The sequence below is a fragment of the Colobus angolensis genome, unplaced genomic scaffold, assembly GCF_000951035.1.
Source record: "Colobus angolensis palliatus isolate OR3802 unplaced genomic scaffold, Cang.pa_1.0 Scaffold45, whole genome shotgun sequence".
Lineage (NCBI taxonomy): Eukaryota > Metazoa > Chordata > Mammalia > Primates > Cercopithecidae > Colobus > Colobus angolensis.
The window spans coordinates 4,870,806-4,887,447 of NW_012117932.1; the positions used below are offsets into that span (position 1 = coordinate 4,870,806).

At 40.5% G+C, this 16,642-nt stretch overlaps 1 protein-coding gene across 4 annotated transcripts in view; it reads left to right on the forward strand.

The window, feature by feature from the left end:
• Window positions 1-13,507, forward strand: part of MYL12B (myosin, light chain 12B, regulatory) — a 17,144-nt gene extending 3,637 nt beyond the window's left edge. For all 4 annotated transcript variants that reach the window (XM_011957794.1, XM_011957795.1, XM_011957796.1 and 1 more), the window contains exons 2-4: window positions 7,515-7,713; window positions 12,500-12,661; window positions 12,999-13,507. In XM_011957794.1, the coding sequence (XP_011813184.1) occupies window positions 7,530-7,713; window positions 12,500-12,661; window positions 12,999-13,171 (519 nt within the window). In that variant the 5' untranslated portion in view covers window positions 7,515-7,529 and the 3' untranslated portion in view covers window positions 13,172-13,507. The remainder of the gene's footprint in view (window positions 1-7,514; window positions 7,714-12,499; window positions 12,662-12,998) is intronic.
• Window positions 13,508-16,642: the final 3,135 nt, after the last annotated feature.

Genomic DNA, 16,642 nt, shown 5'->3' on the forward strand with positions numbered 1-16,642 from the left:
ATGTCATTAGGTATATGAGGTTAATTTCGGAAGTATTTTAACTTGATATAAACTAAATTCTGTTTATGACTGCTGTTTTCAGACTGTTGCTTATGTGTCCAGTCATTTGAGTCTTCCAGTTAGAACATTCATCTTGACTACAGTAATAACCATAAGAATCCATGATAAATTTCTAAAGATTCTGATAGACCTTGAAGAAGATGAGGTGGAGTAAAAATGACCTTAGGTTTCAGCCCAAGAACTACTCTCTGCTTTTCTGTGTGAGTTCATCTACTCTGAGGGCTTTACCTTGTGCCTCTGCTCACTCATCAGCACTGCTAACAAGACCCTCTCAGAGTCCTGTCCTCTACTAGCATTCTACTGTGGCCCAGCTAAAATTTGAGTTGTTTATCATCCTTTGCCCACAAAACCAGCTCCTCCTTCCCCTCCTCAATTATCTCGTTTTTGAGTGGTGCCTTTATACTACCAGGTTTTCAGTTAGTACTTAGGAAAAAGGACAGAGCTTTGAGGCTCTAATTAGAAAGCAGGAATGACTAGCAAATCAGGAAGTGATTTGCTGGTCAGAGCCAGCGGAATTCAGCCGAAAGAATAGGATGGTGGTGTTAGGAATGTTGAGGAAGGGTGACTCGTGCAGTAAAGAGAACCTACAGAACTTGAATGGGAACTGAGTAGAAGGAGTTAAAACTTCTCTTCAGAAATAGAAAATTCCCTGTGCTATGCAAACTTGACTGTGGTCCCTTGGAACTTGGACTGTGACTATAATTCTGAAATAAAGGCATAGCCCTATTTTAACATTAAAGAGGTCAAGGAGACAGTGGCTTTGTAGCTTTTCTGTTGGTGTATAACAAATTACTCCAAAACCTAGCACCTCAGAAACAATGAACAATTTTTGAGGGTCAGAGCCAGAGCAGCTTAGGTGGGTGGTTCTGACACAGGGTCTCTCATGAGGTGGCATGCGGGGGCTGCAGTCGTCTGAAGGAAGATCAGCCTCCAAGATGGCTGACACATAGCTGACAAGTTGGTGCTGGCTGTTGGCAAGAATCCTCAATTCCCTGCCATATGGATCTCTCCACAGGGCTGTGTGAGTGTCTTTATGACCTGGCTCCCGCAGATTGAGTGATCCAAGACAGAGCAGGGAAAAAGCTGCAAGGTGTATTATGACAAAGCCAAACACCCTCATTTCACAATATCTTTTTTTTTTTTTTTTTTTTGAGACGGAGTCTTGCCCTGTCGCCCAGGCTGGAGTACAGTGGCACGATCTCGGCTCACTGCAAGCTCCACCTCCCGGGTTCACGCCATTCTCCTGCCTCAACCCCCTGAGTAGCTGGGACTACAGGCACCTGCCACCACGCCCTGCTAATTTTTTGTATTTTTAGTATAGATAGCATTTCACTGTGTTAGCCAGGGTAGTCTCAATCTCCTGACCTCGTGAGCCACCACGCCCGGCCCACAATATCTTGTTGTCACAGTATCTTATCGGTTACACAGGTCAACACTTTTCATTGTTGGAGGGGACTGCACAAGGGCATGAGAATTGTTGAGGGCTTTCTTGGGAGCTGGCTACCACCATGACCAGAGGGGCAAGTTGAAGTGTTCTGAGGGGCCAGACAGATAACAAACTAATACCAGCTGGGATAAGGAGCTGGAGGGAGTAGAGGGGATTGCTTGTTGAACACTTACGACCTACAGGAATTTCCAGGATGCTGGTCAAGTGATTCCTTGTTGTACAGTTGTTTAAAATATCTGAAATTTAGGTTATGTAAAATGTTCAGTTTTTTTTAAATGTTGGCAAACTAATTCAATTTTTAAAAAAGGCATTTTAAAGGTCATCCCTGTGGCTTACTAAATGAACCTCTGTGCAGACTGCATGTAGTTTGGTAGCTGCCAGGTTATGACTTCTGATCTACTTAACACTTATTTTATGGATGAGGAAAATGAGGCCTGGGAAAGCTGAAATGACCAGCAGTCATACAACTTGTGAATGATAGAACTAGAATTAGAATCCATGTCTCCATCATCTCCATTAAACCATAATGATAACATTGAAAAACTAAGGGCAGCTAGATGCATAAACAGCCAATGTGATCTAAGTGGTTAACTTTAACAATTTAAGTGGTTCTCAACCTTCAATGTGCATTGAAATCACCTGGTACATTTTTGAAACTACAGATGCCTGGGCTCCACCCCCAGACCTTCCATTTCCTTGAAGCTACAGGCATCACTTGTTTGAAACTTCTGAGGTGATTTTGATGTGCAGCCAAGATTGAAACCAGAGGATTTAACTGCTTTAAGAGCCGTATTTACTTGCTCTAGCTGACTTCAGATAGTTGAAGGAAGAGGCCTCAAAGCAATGTTGAGGAAATCATAGGTAGCTAACAGAATGTGCTCTGTGAGCATCTTCCCCAGGCTTCGAGAGAGCCGTATATGCTGAAGTACATAGACAATTTCTACTTACTAATGATCATGGTGTCCATGCTTCTGTTTGCATGTCAGTACTGCAAGTGACTTTACAAACATTTTTATTATCAACTAAGTATGTTGATACCACAGCCACCTATAATATATAATACAGTAGTCTTACATGATGCTTCTTTCCACTGTCCATGGTTTTGCTTTCTCGGTTTCAGTTACCTGTGGTCAACTGAGGTCTGAAAATAAGTGAGTACAGTACAGTGAGATATTTTCAGAGAGAGATCTCATCCACATAATTTTTATTACAGTATATTATAATTGTTCTATTTGATTATTGTTAATCTGTTACTGTGCTTAATGTATAAATTAAACTTTATCTTAGGTATGTATGTATAAGAAAACAGTGTATGTAGTCATTCATCTGGATCTGCAGAGGGTTGGTTCCAGGACCCTCCTGCAGATGGAACCAGAATCTGCAGATGCTCAAGTCCCCCATATAAAATGGCATAGTATTTGCATATAACCTACACATATCCTCCTGAATACTTTAAATCATCTCTAGATTGCTTATAATACCTAATATAATGCAAATACTATATAAATAGTTATACTGTATTTTTTATTTGCACTTTTATTGTTGTATTTTTTGTTTGTATTTTTCCAAATGAATGAACAATTGATTCTCGGTTGAATCTGAGTGTGGAACCTGTGGATATGGAGGGCTAACTGTGTGGGTTGGGTGCTATCCCTGGTTTCAGGCATCCACTGGGATCTTGGAATGTATCCCCCTCAGATAAGGAGGGAGTGCTGTATCAATTCCTACATGCCTGCCTTTGATGTAACCTCTGAGTACTACTTATATCCTTTAGTTCACTTTATATTAGAAATTTATAGCAATATCAGAGTAACAGGGTTGCAGAGGGTGGAAGACGTGTTTTTACTGCTATTGAGGGTTATTATATTCATTTTGTGCTGTGTTCTGTATGGCTATTTTCTGTCTTTAAGGGTTGGGTTGATTTTTTTGTGTTTTTGTTTGTTGTTTTTGAATGCTTCTTGATTAAACATTAATAAATTGGACAGTCCTAGATCAAAGTTTCAAAGGAAAGCCATGACTGATAGTTGCCACCTGACTAAACCCAACCAGGGCTACTACACTGGACAATTCCAAGGAGTGCCATTCACATTTCACTTACTGACTGCAACTCTATTCTGTACATTTGTGTCTCTGATATAGTTTGACTTGGTTTGAAAACTCAGTTTGTGGCCGGGCGCGGTGGCTCAAGCCTGTAATCCCAGCACTTTGGGAGGCCGAGACGGGCGGATCACGAGGTCAGGAGATCAAGACCATCCTGGCTAACACAGTGAAACCCCGTCTCTACTAAAAAAATACAAAAAACTAGCCGGGCGAGGTGGCAGGCGCCTGTAGGCAGGAGAATGGCTTGAACCCGGCAGGCGGAGCTTGCAGTGAGCTGAGATCGCCACAGTACTCCCGGCCCCGGGGCGACAGAGCGAGACTCCGCCTCAAAAAAAAAAAAAAGAAAACTCAGTTTGTCTAGGATTTGCATTTAGAGGAATGTAGGTGCTCAGAAATCAGTGTTGAATTATATTGGTGGCATTGCAAGTTTTAAAAATTTTATGCTAAACTCAAAATAATTAGAAGAGTATTTCGTAGGAAGTAGAAAATATACAGGGAGAAACAACCTGTAACAAATGGGATTTGAATCCTACCTCTGCTGCAAATAATCTTGGGCAAGATTATTTAATATCTTTGACCTTCAGTTTCTTCACTTGGCAGGGGGGCATGTTTCAGTTAACGTACATAATGTTTCCAGCATGTGACTCACTTAATAAATGGTAGTAGCTGTAAGTTGAGTAGACCTTTAATTCTCTCTCTGTTCCTAAGGCAGAGAAGTAGATCAGGGCAATTGGGGTTGGAAAAATAGCAAGAACAAAGATATACAAGATAAGAAATGGCATGGTACCTTGGGGACATTTGCAGTTTGGTGTTGCTAAAGGAAAAGTACAAAGCAGGGAATGACTAGAAAGGAGGCTGGAAAGTTCATTCCAGAGTAGGGAAAGGAAGACTCATGCGCCATGTTTAGGAACTTGGTACTTTATCCTTTAGGAAGTGGAGAGCCAAAGAAGATTTTAAAAAGTGGAATGATGAGGTCATATTCATAGACAACCCTGGCTAGAAAACTAAGGGTAGTTTTGAGAGAGCCCAGAGGCAAGGGGATAGTGAAGAGGCCATAGAAGTATTTTACACAAGAGATAATGAGGATCCAGTTTAGGGTGGTGACAGAGGAATGAGGAAGATGAGCATCTCTGAGAAATACTTCTCAGAGGCAGGGCTTGGTTCATCAGGGAGAGGGATTGGGGAGGGTGACTCCTAGGTTTCTGGCTACTGGGTAGATGACTGGAAACAAAGATGGTAAAGTTCAGGAGCGGGGAGATAATGAGTTTTCAGCATGTTGATGATGAGTGTCTATGGGGTATCCAGATGGGTGCCTTTCACAGGCATTTGGATGTGAGTCCGAGGCTCCAAGGAAAGGTCAGGCCTGGAGGTTCAGATTTGGGAGGTGTAGGTGTTGTCAGAACAGTGAAAGTTGATGAGATCATCCAAGGAACGAAGACTGAAAAGAACTTTAAACCATGTGCTGCTAGAATACTGGGAAACATGAATATTTAAGTGGAGATAAACATCTAAGAGGGAAATGGAGGAGGAAGTCTTAGAAATAGGAGAACTGAGCTAGATTAAGTCAAATACACCATTGTACATAATCAGTCTTCCTCATTAGAGCATAAGTTCTTCAAGGTTGGGACCCTTTCTACCTGGGAAAGTTCATTTCTACTGTTACGGAGCACCAGGCTAACAGTGGCTGAATCTCCAAAGAAAAGAGGGATAAAATAGTGTGATGCGGTAGACTGATCCAAGAAGATTTAGACCAGATTTGGCAATTGAAGCAGTTGCAGTAGAAAACACAAAGCCAGATTGTGGTGGGCTGAAAAGTGAGTGGGAAGTGAGAAGGTGGAGGAAGCCAAGATACTTATTTCAGAAGGGAAGGAGAGAGGGTGGTAATTTCTTTAGGGGCCAGAGTTCCCTTCAGATTGATTATTTTGATGCAATTTTGCCTCACTTTTCAGCTGATGTTGTGTGTGTTTTTATAGGTACCATATACATATACAAATGTACCACTGTTTTTAAATGAAGTATGAAACAAATTTAAAATATGGTATTTCTACATTGAGCCTTTATCTGCTCTAACGTATTTTGATTAGGACCAGTTAGTGAATTGTTTTTTGTTCTCTTCCATCAACTTGCCTTCTCTGTTTCCTTTTCTTGGGCGTCACCGTCAGATGGTGATGGCTCTTCTAACCTTATCAGGCTAACTACCTACATATTCTTTCTCACAGGCATTTCCCCTAATAACATCCTTGGGTGTTTAATTCTATGTTGGTATCAGCTTCTTAGAGAACTCAGACTAAACTTCAAAAATGTTTAAATATAGTATATTTTTGGGTTAACTGTAGATGTAGCATGATACAATTGACTGATTTTGATTTGATTTGATTTGATTTTTTGAGACAGTGTCTTGTTTTGTCACCCAGGCTGAGGTTAGGGGCACCATTACGGTTCACTAGACTCGACCTCCCAGGCTCAAATGATCCTTCCACCCCAGCCTCCCAAGTAGTAGCTGGGACCACAGGCATGCGCCACCACACCTGGCTCATTTTTTTATTTTTTTGTAGGGACAGGGTCTCACTTTGTTGCCCAGGCCTGTCTCAAACTCCTGGGCTCAAGCAGTCTTCCGGCCTCAGCCTCCCAAAGTGTTGACATTACAGGTGTGAGCCACTGCGCCCGGCTTGATTAGTTTTTAAAAATAAATATTTAACTCTTTGGGAACTTTTTCTAAATAACTTGATTACAAAAATGACTTGCTGATACTGAGAGGGAAAGAACTAATGTTTTTGCCTTCAGACATACTTGACTAATCTTGAAGAAATTGAGTCAAAATTTTTAGCATTAAAATGAACCTTATAAGTTTTGGTATGTGAACAAGAATGAAAACATAATCAAATGCCTTGTTAGTAGACTACATTCTTTCTGTCTCTGATTTAACCTTCGATATAACTAAGGTCAAATAACAAACTAAGTTACAGGGAAGAGAAGAAAATTAACATTTATTTAGGACTTGTACGTGGGGAGGGTGAGGAGTTGGAATGTTATAGTAAGGACTGTGAGGCTGGTGTACTTCAAAACTACACCACTAAGTCAAGCTTCAAAACACCCTGTGCGTGTTCTTTAGCTTGAAGAAATAGAAGTAGACAATAAATTTATATAAAAAATCCCAATACTGGAAGTCCTGGAGACTCAGGTCCAAAAATCCCCCTGCTCAATCATTGACCTGTCTAGTCATTTGTTTTCACATTGTGGGAAGTTACGGAAACAGTCTGCGAGACCATCATTGCTGACAGCAGTTTCAGGTTTGGCTGTCCTAAGACCACCCTTGAGTTTGATTATTTGCTAAGACTCACAGAACTCACTGAAAGCTGTTAGGCTCAGATATGTAAGTTTTCAGAGGTTATATGTAGCTAGTAATGGTGGAGCTGAGATTTGAACTTACGACTTCCCAACTCCAGAGCTGATGGTATTTTTGTGTGTTATTTATTATATAAAACTGCACATAAAAAATGAAATGACAGCTGTCTTTTCTGCTTGATATTTAAATTATTGGTGGCTTTCAGTAGAGTGTTGGAGGCTGCTACCAAAGCCATATTACAGAGAATCGAGAAATGATTGGGAAGAAGAGAAAAGGGCATGGTGGCTCCTGTCTGTAATCCCAGTGGTTTGGGAGGATCTCTTGAGCCTCGGAGTTCAAGACCAGACTGGGCAATATAGTAAGAACCCCCCATCTCTAAAATTTAATTGTCCCATTGGAAATAACAAGTTTAGTTGCATACTTATTCTTACCCAATTGAAGTAATAATTCCATACTGATATTTTTACATACTAACTTTAGGTGTTATGTATTCTGTTTTTGCTTTGTTTTATAATTTTGATTTTTTTTGGTTTTATGTTTTTGTGTTTTTTTAAACTCCAGAATTAAACAACCACCATGTCAAGCAAAAAGGCAAAGACCAAGACCACCAAGAAGCGCCCTCAGCGCGCGACATCCAATGTGTTTGCCATGTTTGACCAGTCACAGATTCAGGAGTTCAAAGAGGCCTTCAACATGATCGATCAGAACAGAGATGGCTTCATCGACAAGGAAGATTTGCATGATATGCTTGCTTCTCTAGGTAGACTTTATATTCTTTATTTGTATTTTCCCAAAAATAATAATTTGTCTCTTTATGAATCATTTTTTTGTGTGATGTACAAATATTTCTCTCCTTGTCTCAAAAGGCTTCTAGAGAGATTTCCGGGTGTGGGAGGTGCCATTTTGGGGCTTGGCCAGTCATATGGGGATAAGTCTATAAGGTTGGGGACCTGGCAGATGCTGTGCCCAGGTAGACTACTGTTCCTGTTAGCTAAATTTTTTAGGTCTCTAGATGGAAAGCCAGGGCATGGCTAGGCAGCAAAATACCAGAGTTTCAAATAAGTATAGCTAAATAATATACTTAATAAAGGTTGAGTATGGGTTATAAACAAGGAGTGACAGTAAGTGCTATGGTTATCTCTGCAGAGGAGGGGCAGTGCTACTGGAAAAGGGAACAGGGAAGAAGACTTTCGCAATATTTTGTATGACTTTTTTTTAATAACTAAAGAAAATGTAAAGATACAGGATTTAAAGCACACATAAACAGCCATTTGTATGTTGGTATATGGGTGTTAATATTCCTTTTATGATTTTGTTATTGTTTCTTTTGATCTTAAAAAGAAGGACAGGAGGGAGCATCCTACATGTTCTAGCCCAGAGTCAGCAGTTATTTTACAGCTGGGAGTCAAGGAGCTACAGGCAAAGGAGACCTTGATAGGCCAAAGTGGAGGGGGTGAGGCAGGCTGGGAGCGGGTCAGGCATGGCCTACAGTGAGACTTTGTACTCTGTCCTGCTTGGCTGACTGGCCAAAAAGGCAAAGAAAGGTGGGTTTTGTTTTTTTCTTTTAATGCCTACGAAATGATTAGCTAGCTTTTCTTCTTCTAACTTTTGATTTTGCTTATTTCTCCTAACACATTGAAAGTAAAGTTTAGGTGTGTACTTATTCCTATCCGACATACGATTTTGAAAAATTTTAAGCCTACAAAAGTGGAAAGAACGTTACAGTGGACACCTATACGTCTTTAGCTGTATTCACTGATTGTTAACATTTTATAACTTCTGTTTATCCAAAGTGAGAGTAGAATCAAAGATTTTTATCTGATTTGCAGTGAGATTATAACCTCCTGTTTCTCACATTCAGAATGTCTGAGTATATTCTTGGGCAAGTCAGTACTGAAGAAGGCCTCTGAGGAAAATTGAGGAACTTAGCCGTCTTCCAAAGATTGAACTCTCGAGTCTATACTCTTCTTATAATAGATGCTCAATAGATATTTGTTGAATGAACAAGCTGTGATAGAGTCAGAGGTTGTCTTTGAGGCCTTCTGTTTTGCAGAAACTCATCCTTTTAAAGATATGTGTTAAAAGAACAACTTCAGCCTAATTAAATTTAAGGGAGTTTAACTGAGCAATGAACAATTTGCAAATCAGGTAGCCCCCAGAATCACAGCAGATTCACAGAGACTCCAGTACAGCCACGTGGTAGAAGATTTATAGACAAAAAAAGGGAAATGACGTACAGAAGTTGGAAGTGAGGTATGGAATGGCTGGATTGGTTACAGCTCGGCGTCTGCCTTATTTGAACATGGTTTGAACACTCGGCAGTGTATGAATGGTTGAAGTATGGCCGCTGGGATTGGCCAAGACTCAGCAGTTGTTACAGGCTCATACTCCTAAGTCAGGTTTTCAGTCTTGTCAGACTATAAGCTAGGTTATGGTTCATCCACAAGGACTCAAATGAGAAATACGGAGTCTTTCTCAGGCCATATTTCGTTTGCTTTAGCATATATATTTACTTTTTAGGGGAACCTTCATACATTATTGGTAGGAATGTAAATAAGTACAGCCACTGTGGAGGACAGTATGGAGGTTCCTCAGAGAACTACAAATAGGAGCTCTCCCACGTGATCCAGCAATCCCACTGCTAGGTATATACCCCCAAAAAAGGAAATCAGTAGTATAATTGAAGAGGTATCTGCACTCCCATGTTTATTCCAGCACTATTCATAGCAGCCATGATTTGAAAACACCATAAGTGTCCATCACCAGATGAACAGATTTAAAAAATGTGGTACATATGTACAATGGAATACTATTCAGCCATAAAAAATGAGATCCTGTCATTGCAACAACATGGATGGAATGGAAGACATTACATTAAGTGAAAAAAGCCAGGCACAGAAAGATAAACTTCACATGTTCTTACACATTTGTGGGAGCTAAAAGTTAAAATAATTGAACTCATGGAGATGGAAAGTAGAAGGATGGTTATCAGGACTGGGAAGGGCGGGGAGAAGAATGGGAATGGTTAATAGATACAAAAGTATAGATAGAATGAATAAGATCTAGTATTTGATAGAACAACAAGGTGACTGCAGTCAGCAGTAATTTATTGTACATTTTAAAATAACTCAATATAGTTGGAATGTTGGTAACACAAAGAAATGATAAGTGCTTGAAGGGATGGCTGTGCCATTTACCTTGATGTGATTATTATGCACTATATGCCTGTATCAAGGTATCTCATGTACCCCATAAATACATACACCTCCTGTGTACTCATAACAATTGAAATAAATATGAATTTTCAAAAGATACGTATTTACCTTTCAAATCAACAGATTACACTGGATGTCTTGAGTGGGTCGGTAAGTGCTTAGCCTAAACCAATTCATTATAAATCCCTGTAACTTTTTGTACCCTAGAGTTCTCTTCACACCTTTTGGTTACAGTTTTTCTTCTCCCCCCAAAAATGCTGCAAGTGATTGGGTTAAATCTGGAGGTAGGAAAGTAGATCTTTTTTTTTCTTCTTCTTCCTTTTTTTTTTTTTGAGACGGAGTCTCGCTGTGTCACCCAGGCTGGAGTGCAGTGGCATGATGTCAGCTCACTGCAAGCTCTGCCTCCCGTGTTCATGCCATTCTCCTGCCTCAGCCTCCCAAGTAGCTGGGACTACAGGCGCTGCCACCATGCCTGGCTAATTTTTTGTATTTTTAGTACAGACGGGGTTTCACCGTGTTAGCCAGGATGGTCTTGATCCCCTGACCTTGTGATCCGCCCGCCTTGGCCTCCCAAAGAGCTGGGATTACAGATGTGAGCCACCGCGCCCAGCCGAAAGTAGATCTTTTTAGCTACTTTAACTTATTCAATGAATCTTGAGTTTAATTTTGGGCTAATTTTGATACTGGAGGATTGAGTAAGTGTAATCAGGTAGGATTGGAATGCAGTGAAATAGATGCCAACATGATGTTTAAATTTCACCCAAATTCCCAGAGTTAAAACTTACATATGAACTATAATTGTAGCTTTGATTGTTATTCTAGCTTTGGCTTAGTTGGATGTAATTTTGAGATGCTTCCTTAGATATGAATATCTGATTAATAGATATTCTTATAATATCTATTAATAAAATCATATAAACTTAATGTTGGAAGATACCTTTGAGATACCAACTTTAACCAGTCAGTGTTAGACTTTTTTTTTTTTTTTGAGGCGGAGTCTCGCTCTGTCGCCTGGACTGGAGTGCAGTGGCCGGATCTCAGCTCACTGCAAGCTCCGCCTCCCGGGTTCACGCCATTCTCCTGCCTCAGCCTCCCGAGTAGCTGGGACTACAGGCACCCGCCACCTCGCCCGGCTAGTTTTTTTTGTATTTTTAGTAGAGACAGGGTTTCACCGAGGATGGTCTCGATCTCCTGACCTCGTGATCCGCCCGTCTCGGCCTCCCAAAGTGCTGGGATTACAGGCTTGAGCCACCGCGCCCGGCCCCTAGACTTTTTTAAAAAAGAAGTACATTCTACATAGGGCAGCACTGAATGAAGGATCTGGAATACCGGGTTTGAATGCCAGTTCTGCCACTTCCTCCTATGTCCCACAGCCAGTGGTAGAACTGGGATTCAAACCCAGTATTCCAGACCGTTGGTTCAGTGCTGCTTCCCCCTCACCGTGGGGCCTCAAAAACACCCCCACCATGTCTGGCCTTTGCAGAGAGATTTCTTCCAGCTCCTAGGGAAAGGTCAGGGGAGTTCACCACTGCACTAAAAGAAGTGTTCACACTTGGGATGGAGATTAAGATTTCCCATTACAAACAATACCAAACAAGACCACAGTTCAATGACATGTGTAAACAGTGTTTGAAGATGTCTAACATTGTTGAAAATAAGCTCCCAATTCAAAACCATGCTAATAGTTTAAACTTAAATGGCCAACTTATAAATACAACTTTAAAGCATACCAACTCATGGGCATCCGTACCACAACTGGAAATGTGAATATTTAGATTTTTTTGAGTGACTGTATTGAACCGACTCCCCTGTGAACCGTGGATGTTATCCGCATTCAGGATATAGGCTGGGCGTGGTGATGCACACCTGCAGTCCTGTCACGTTGGGAGGCCAAGGCAGGTGGATCACTTGAGCTCAGGAGTTCAAGGGCAGCCTGGGCAGCGTAGTGAAACCCAGTCTTTACAAAAAATAAAAAATTAGCTGGGCGTGATGGCACATGTCTGTGGTCCCCCCCCAAAAAAAGTTGTAATAATGTGGCACTGCCTGGCTTCAGGTTTTTGTTTTGTTTTTAATGAAAAATAATGAAGAGAAAGTTCACATAAACGAATAAATAACCTTCAATGTAAGCCTGGAATACATTTTTATAATGATATATCAAATATGTTTTAAGTTGTCAAAAAGAATCTTTTAAAAATGTTCTTAAAGTTAATTGAAAAATTGGTGTCAAATGATGTAAATTTTTAAAATATGTTGAGGAGCATAATAATAGTGAAATAACTATTGAAGTTAGATTTTTTTGTCTTTAAATGTTAAAATGTGCATTTTTAACAGGGAAGAATCCCACTGATGCATACCTTGATGCCATGATGAATGAGGCACCAGGCCCCATCAATTTCACCATGTTCCTCACCATGTTTGGTGAGAAGTTAAATGGCACAGATCCTGAAGATGTCATCAGAAATGCCTTTGCTTGCTTTGATGAAGAAGCAACAGGTGAGTACTATCTGCTTATGCCCAGCCTCATTCCAGACTATATGAAGTACTTCTCTTAAAATAGAAAGGGTTTTCTTTTTTTACCTCTCGAAAATATTTGCTTAAGAATAATTTTGTAAGTATATGATCTGTTTCTGAGCTTTTGACAGAACTCTAAGAATAACTGGAAAACATAATGAAAACATAATATAGTTCATATAGCCTTAGTTCACTAACTTATTTTGTTTCTAGATATAGATATTCTGAAATGTTTTATAAGATTGACTAGCTTTAGAAATGAACCATTAATGTGCCAGGAAGTAGTGATGACTGCGTTCTTCTTTCTGTTGCCTTCCAGGCACCATTCAGGAAGATTACCTGAGAGAGCTGCTGACAACCATGGGGGATCGGTTTACAGATGAGGAAGTGGACGAGCTGTACAGAGAAGCACCTATTGACAAAAAGGGGAATTTCAATTACATCGAGTTCACGCGCATCCTGAAACATGGAGCAAAAGACAAAGATGACTGAAAGAACTTTAGCTAAAACCTTCCAATTACATTATCTTACTCTGTTTTATTTCTCAGACACTTCCCCCACCCTCATAGAACCTGTTGCATGCAACTTAGTTTCACAGCTTTGCCTCTTTTTGATGTATTTATTCCAGACCTTTCTGCCACTTAGCACTTGTATAATCAGACTGGAAATGGGGATGAGGGTGTAAATTGTATTGAAAAAGAGATCGCGAATAAAAATCAAGAAATGTGAAAGCCCAGAAAAATATATTCGTATTTCTGGTTTTGCTGGATTTTTACATTTTTATATAATAAAAATGTTATTTTGAAATAAAGATTATGCTGACTCAAATGCAATGTAATGGCAAGTTAAACAAATGAGTGATAGGTGCGGGTAGTCCTTTTTTCAGGGTTTCAACTTCATATGACTCAAGTTTTTTGGTAAAATTGATTTTTCACATATATGGGACAGTGTTCTTCAGAAGTTTTAAGTACCCTTTAACATTATTATGCAGTGCAAACTAGTTATGCCACTGTTTCTTTCATGCTTCTAGCCAGATGTTTATTAAATGGTAAATATAGAATGTATCTGGGAAAACATGAAACATTGCATTCATCTAAGATTCTGAGAAGAGGCATAATTCCCAAGATTACTTGTACATTAACTACATGTGGAGCATTGTGCCTACACAATTTTTATTGAATCTTCCCAACAGCCTTGTGGGATTTTTATTAGCCCTGTATTTCAAGTGGGAGGACTTAGCATAGTTGAGTAGTTGATCAGGGTAACTATTAGGACATGAGAGTTGGAATTCCAACCTAGGGCACCTAACCAGAGCTCGCAGTGCTGGAACCACGGTACTGTCTATGAAAAGCCCCAAATGCCTAAAAGAGTCAAGACATTTCTGTTCTATTATGATACAATTCTGTAGTCACTATTGAAATTTAAAATAATCTTGGGGTAATCGATTATTGGAACAGAATTTCAGAAAATTCTATCCCAGGTTAAAATAAACAAGTGATACTATTGTGTGTTTGAAGGCAGTTCATGTAACACATTGACTAGAAAGCCGAAAGACAAGGTTGCTGAGCCCATTTAGAATCCTTAAGGCCAAACAATATGAGAATAAAGAGAACAATCTGAAAAAGGAAAAAATCAGTTTTAAAAAATTAACCAACATTGTTCAACACCGATTTTTCCTCCTAAAAGTATTGTGATTATATTTTATCTGCTTAACACCAGAGCATTTATATGTTGTTTAATATGGGTGCTTTACAACTTGCGGTAGTAGGCCGGTGTGTATTCACTTGCTAACAGTTGGCCTGGGCTTCCTTTTATCATCAGAATGAGGGGACAGCTCATGAACTTTCACATTACCTAATCTCAGTCTCTGAGGTATCAGTTCTACTTTATAGACCTGAGGTTTAGACTGAAGCTCCTGCCCAAGATCTAACAAATACTAGAATCCACATCTGGCTCTTTTTTCCACTTAGAAGCTTAAAGTCACCACAAAGTGTCACAAAACCAGGTGGAGATTTGCTGTGTGTTTCACAGGAAACAGGAAAATATGGTGGGATAATCTTGATCACTGAACCACTGTCAGCCACCTGTTTTGTGCCGGACACTGTTGCAAGGGTTGGGGATAACAGGGATGGGACAGACAATGATGCTGCGCTTGTGAGACTGCATTCTCTGCTGGGAGACGATCCATGTGCAGTATCAGGTAAGTGCTGTGCAGAGAACGGGGCAGGCATGACAGGGTGGTCAGGAAAGGCCTCTGAGGGGGTGGTAAGCTGAGATCTGAATGACAGGAAGGAGGTCGGGGGCCCCTGTGAAGATCAGGGCGAGGCTGTCCACTCCAAGGCACGCGTGGCAGGAGCATCGGGAGAGCACATGGATGATATGGGTCCAGAGAGGGTATCTGGAGCAGAATCCTAGTGTGAAATGCAGGGAAGAAAGGTGATTTACATTCTTAATATCAGTGTTGGTGCTGTGTCTAGAATGGAGGGGCACGAATTGAAGCAAGAAGCCCAGTATGGAGGCTGTTGCTGTCATCCAGGCAAGAGCGGGCAGCGTGGACTCAGCGGGGGAGATGGTTATAAAATGCCTCTCCAGGTCCTACCTGTTTCCTCGCCTCCAGCTCAGCCTTCTTTCCATCTCTGGCATAATTGTAACTGTGCTTATTTTATTGATCTGCTTAAAGCCAGATTTGAAAAATTGAGAAAAGTTTTGAAGATTAAAAACAAAAAAACTTAGTTGTTTCTCAACTGCCTTATGTTTACCTGACACACGGTTCTGTTTCATTTACATTATTTGTGAAGAGTGGTGTGGAATCCAGTAGTGGAAGACACCTGGGCCAAGACCTTGTTTCTTTTTGATGTCCAGTAAATACTATTAATGATGACAATAAAAACTTTGCCTACTTAATATCTTTCTCCTTTTGAGAACTACATAGTGACAATCTCCTAAGTTGGTTGATCCCACGGCCACTGCAGTGAGAATGTGTGTGTGTGTGTGTGTGTGTGTGTGGTCCCATAGTGAACATGTACTCAGTATTCACTATGTACTAAGCACGTTACACAACTGCTCTTTGAGTTTTTTTGTTTTTGTTTTTTTTTTTTTGAGAGAGTCACTCAGGCTGAAGTACAGTAGCACAATCTTGGCTCACTGAAACCTCCACCTCCCAGGTTCAATCAAGTGCTTCTCATGCCTCGGCCTCCCAAGTAGTTGGAATTCAGGTGTGCACCACCACACCTGGCTAATTTTTGTATTTTTAATAGAGACGGGGTTTCACTATGTTGGCCAAGCTGGTCTTGAACCCCTGACCTCAAGTGATGCACCCGCCTCGGCCTCCCAAAGTGAGGCTCATTACAGGCATGAGCCACCGCGGCTGGTCTGAGGTAGGTATTTTTATTATCCCTATTCTACAAATGAAATGTCAAGGAGCAAGAAAGTAACTTCTCAAAGTTACACAGGGAATAAGCAGTGGGGCAACTACCTGAGCCCAGGCAGTTGCGCTCCTCCCAAGAAAATGATTAGGGAAACGCCACCACTAGTTTCTTATGGTTATGAACCAGTTTTACAAGCATGTTACTGTGTTTGATCCTCAGAACTCTAGGAAGTGGATAAAGTAGGAATTGTCATCCCATTTCACAGATGAGATTACTGAAGTTACCTGACCTGCTCAACTTTGTATAACTGAAGAAGCTAGAGGAGTGTCTAACTTCTAACCTTTTTGACCAAGGTGGGTGCTTCTCATTAAACCTGTAATTTCCTAATTAAATAATTAGTACCTGTAGCCTGATCAGAATGTCTCACAATGTATATATTTAATATTGTCTATCCTGAAAAGCAGCAATTACACCGATTTGCATCTCAAAATTGATATGTATTAAAATATAAGAAACAGGCCAGGCGCGGTGGCTCAAGCCTGTAATCCCAGCACTTTGGGAGGCCGAGACGGGTGGATCACGAGGTCAGGAGATC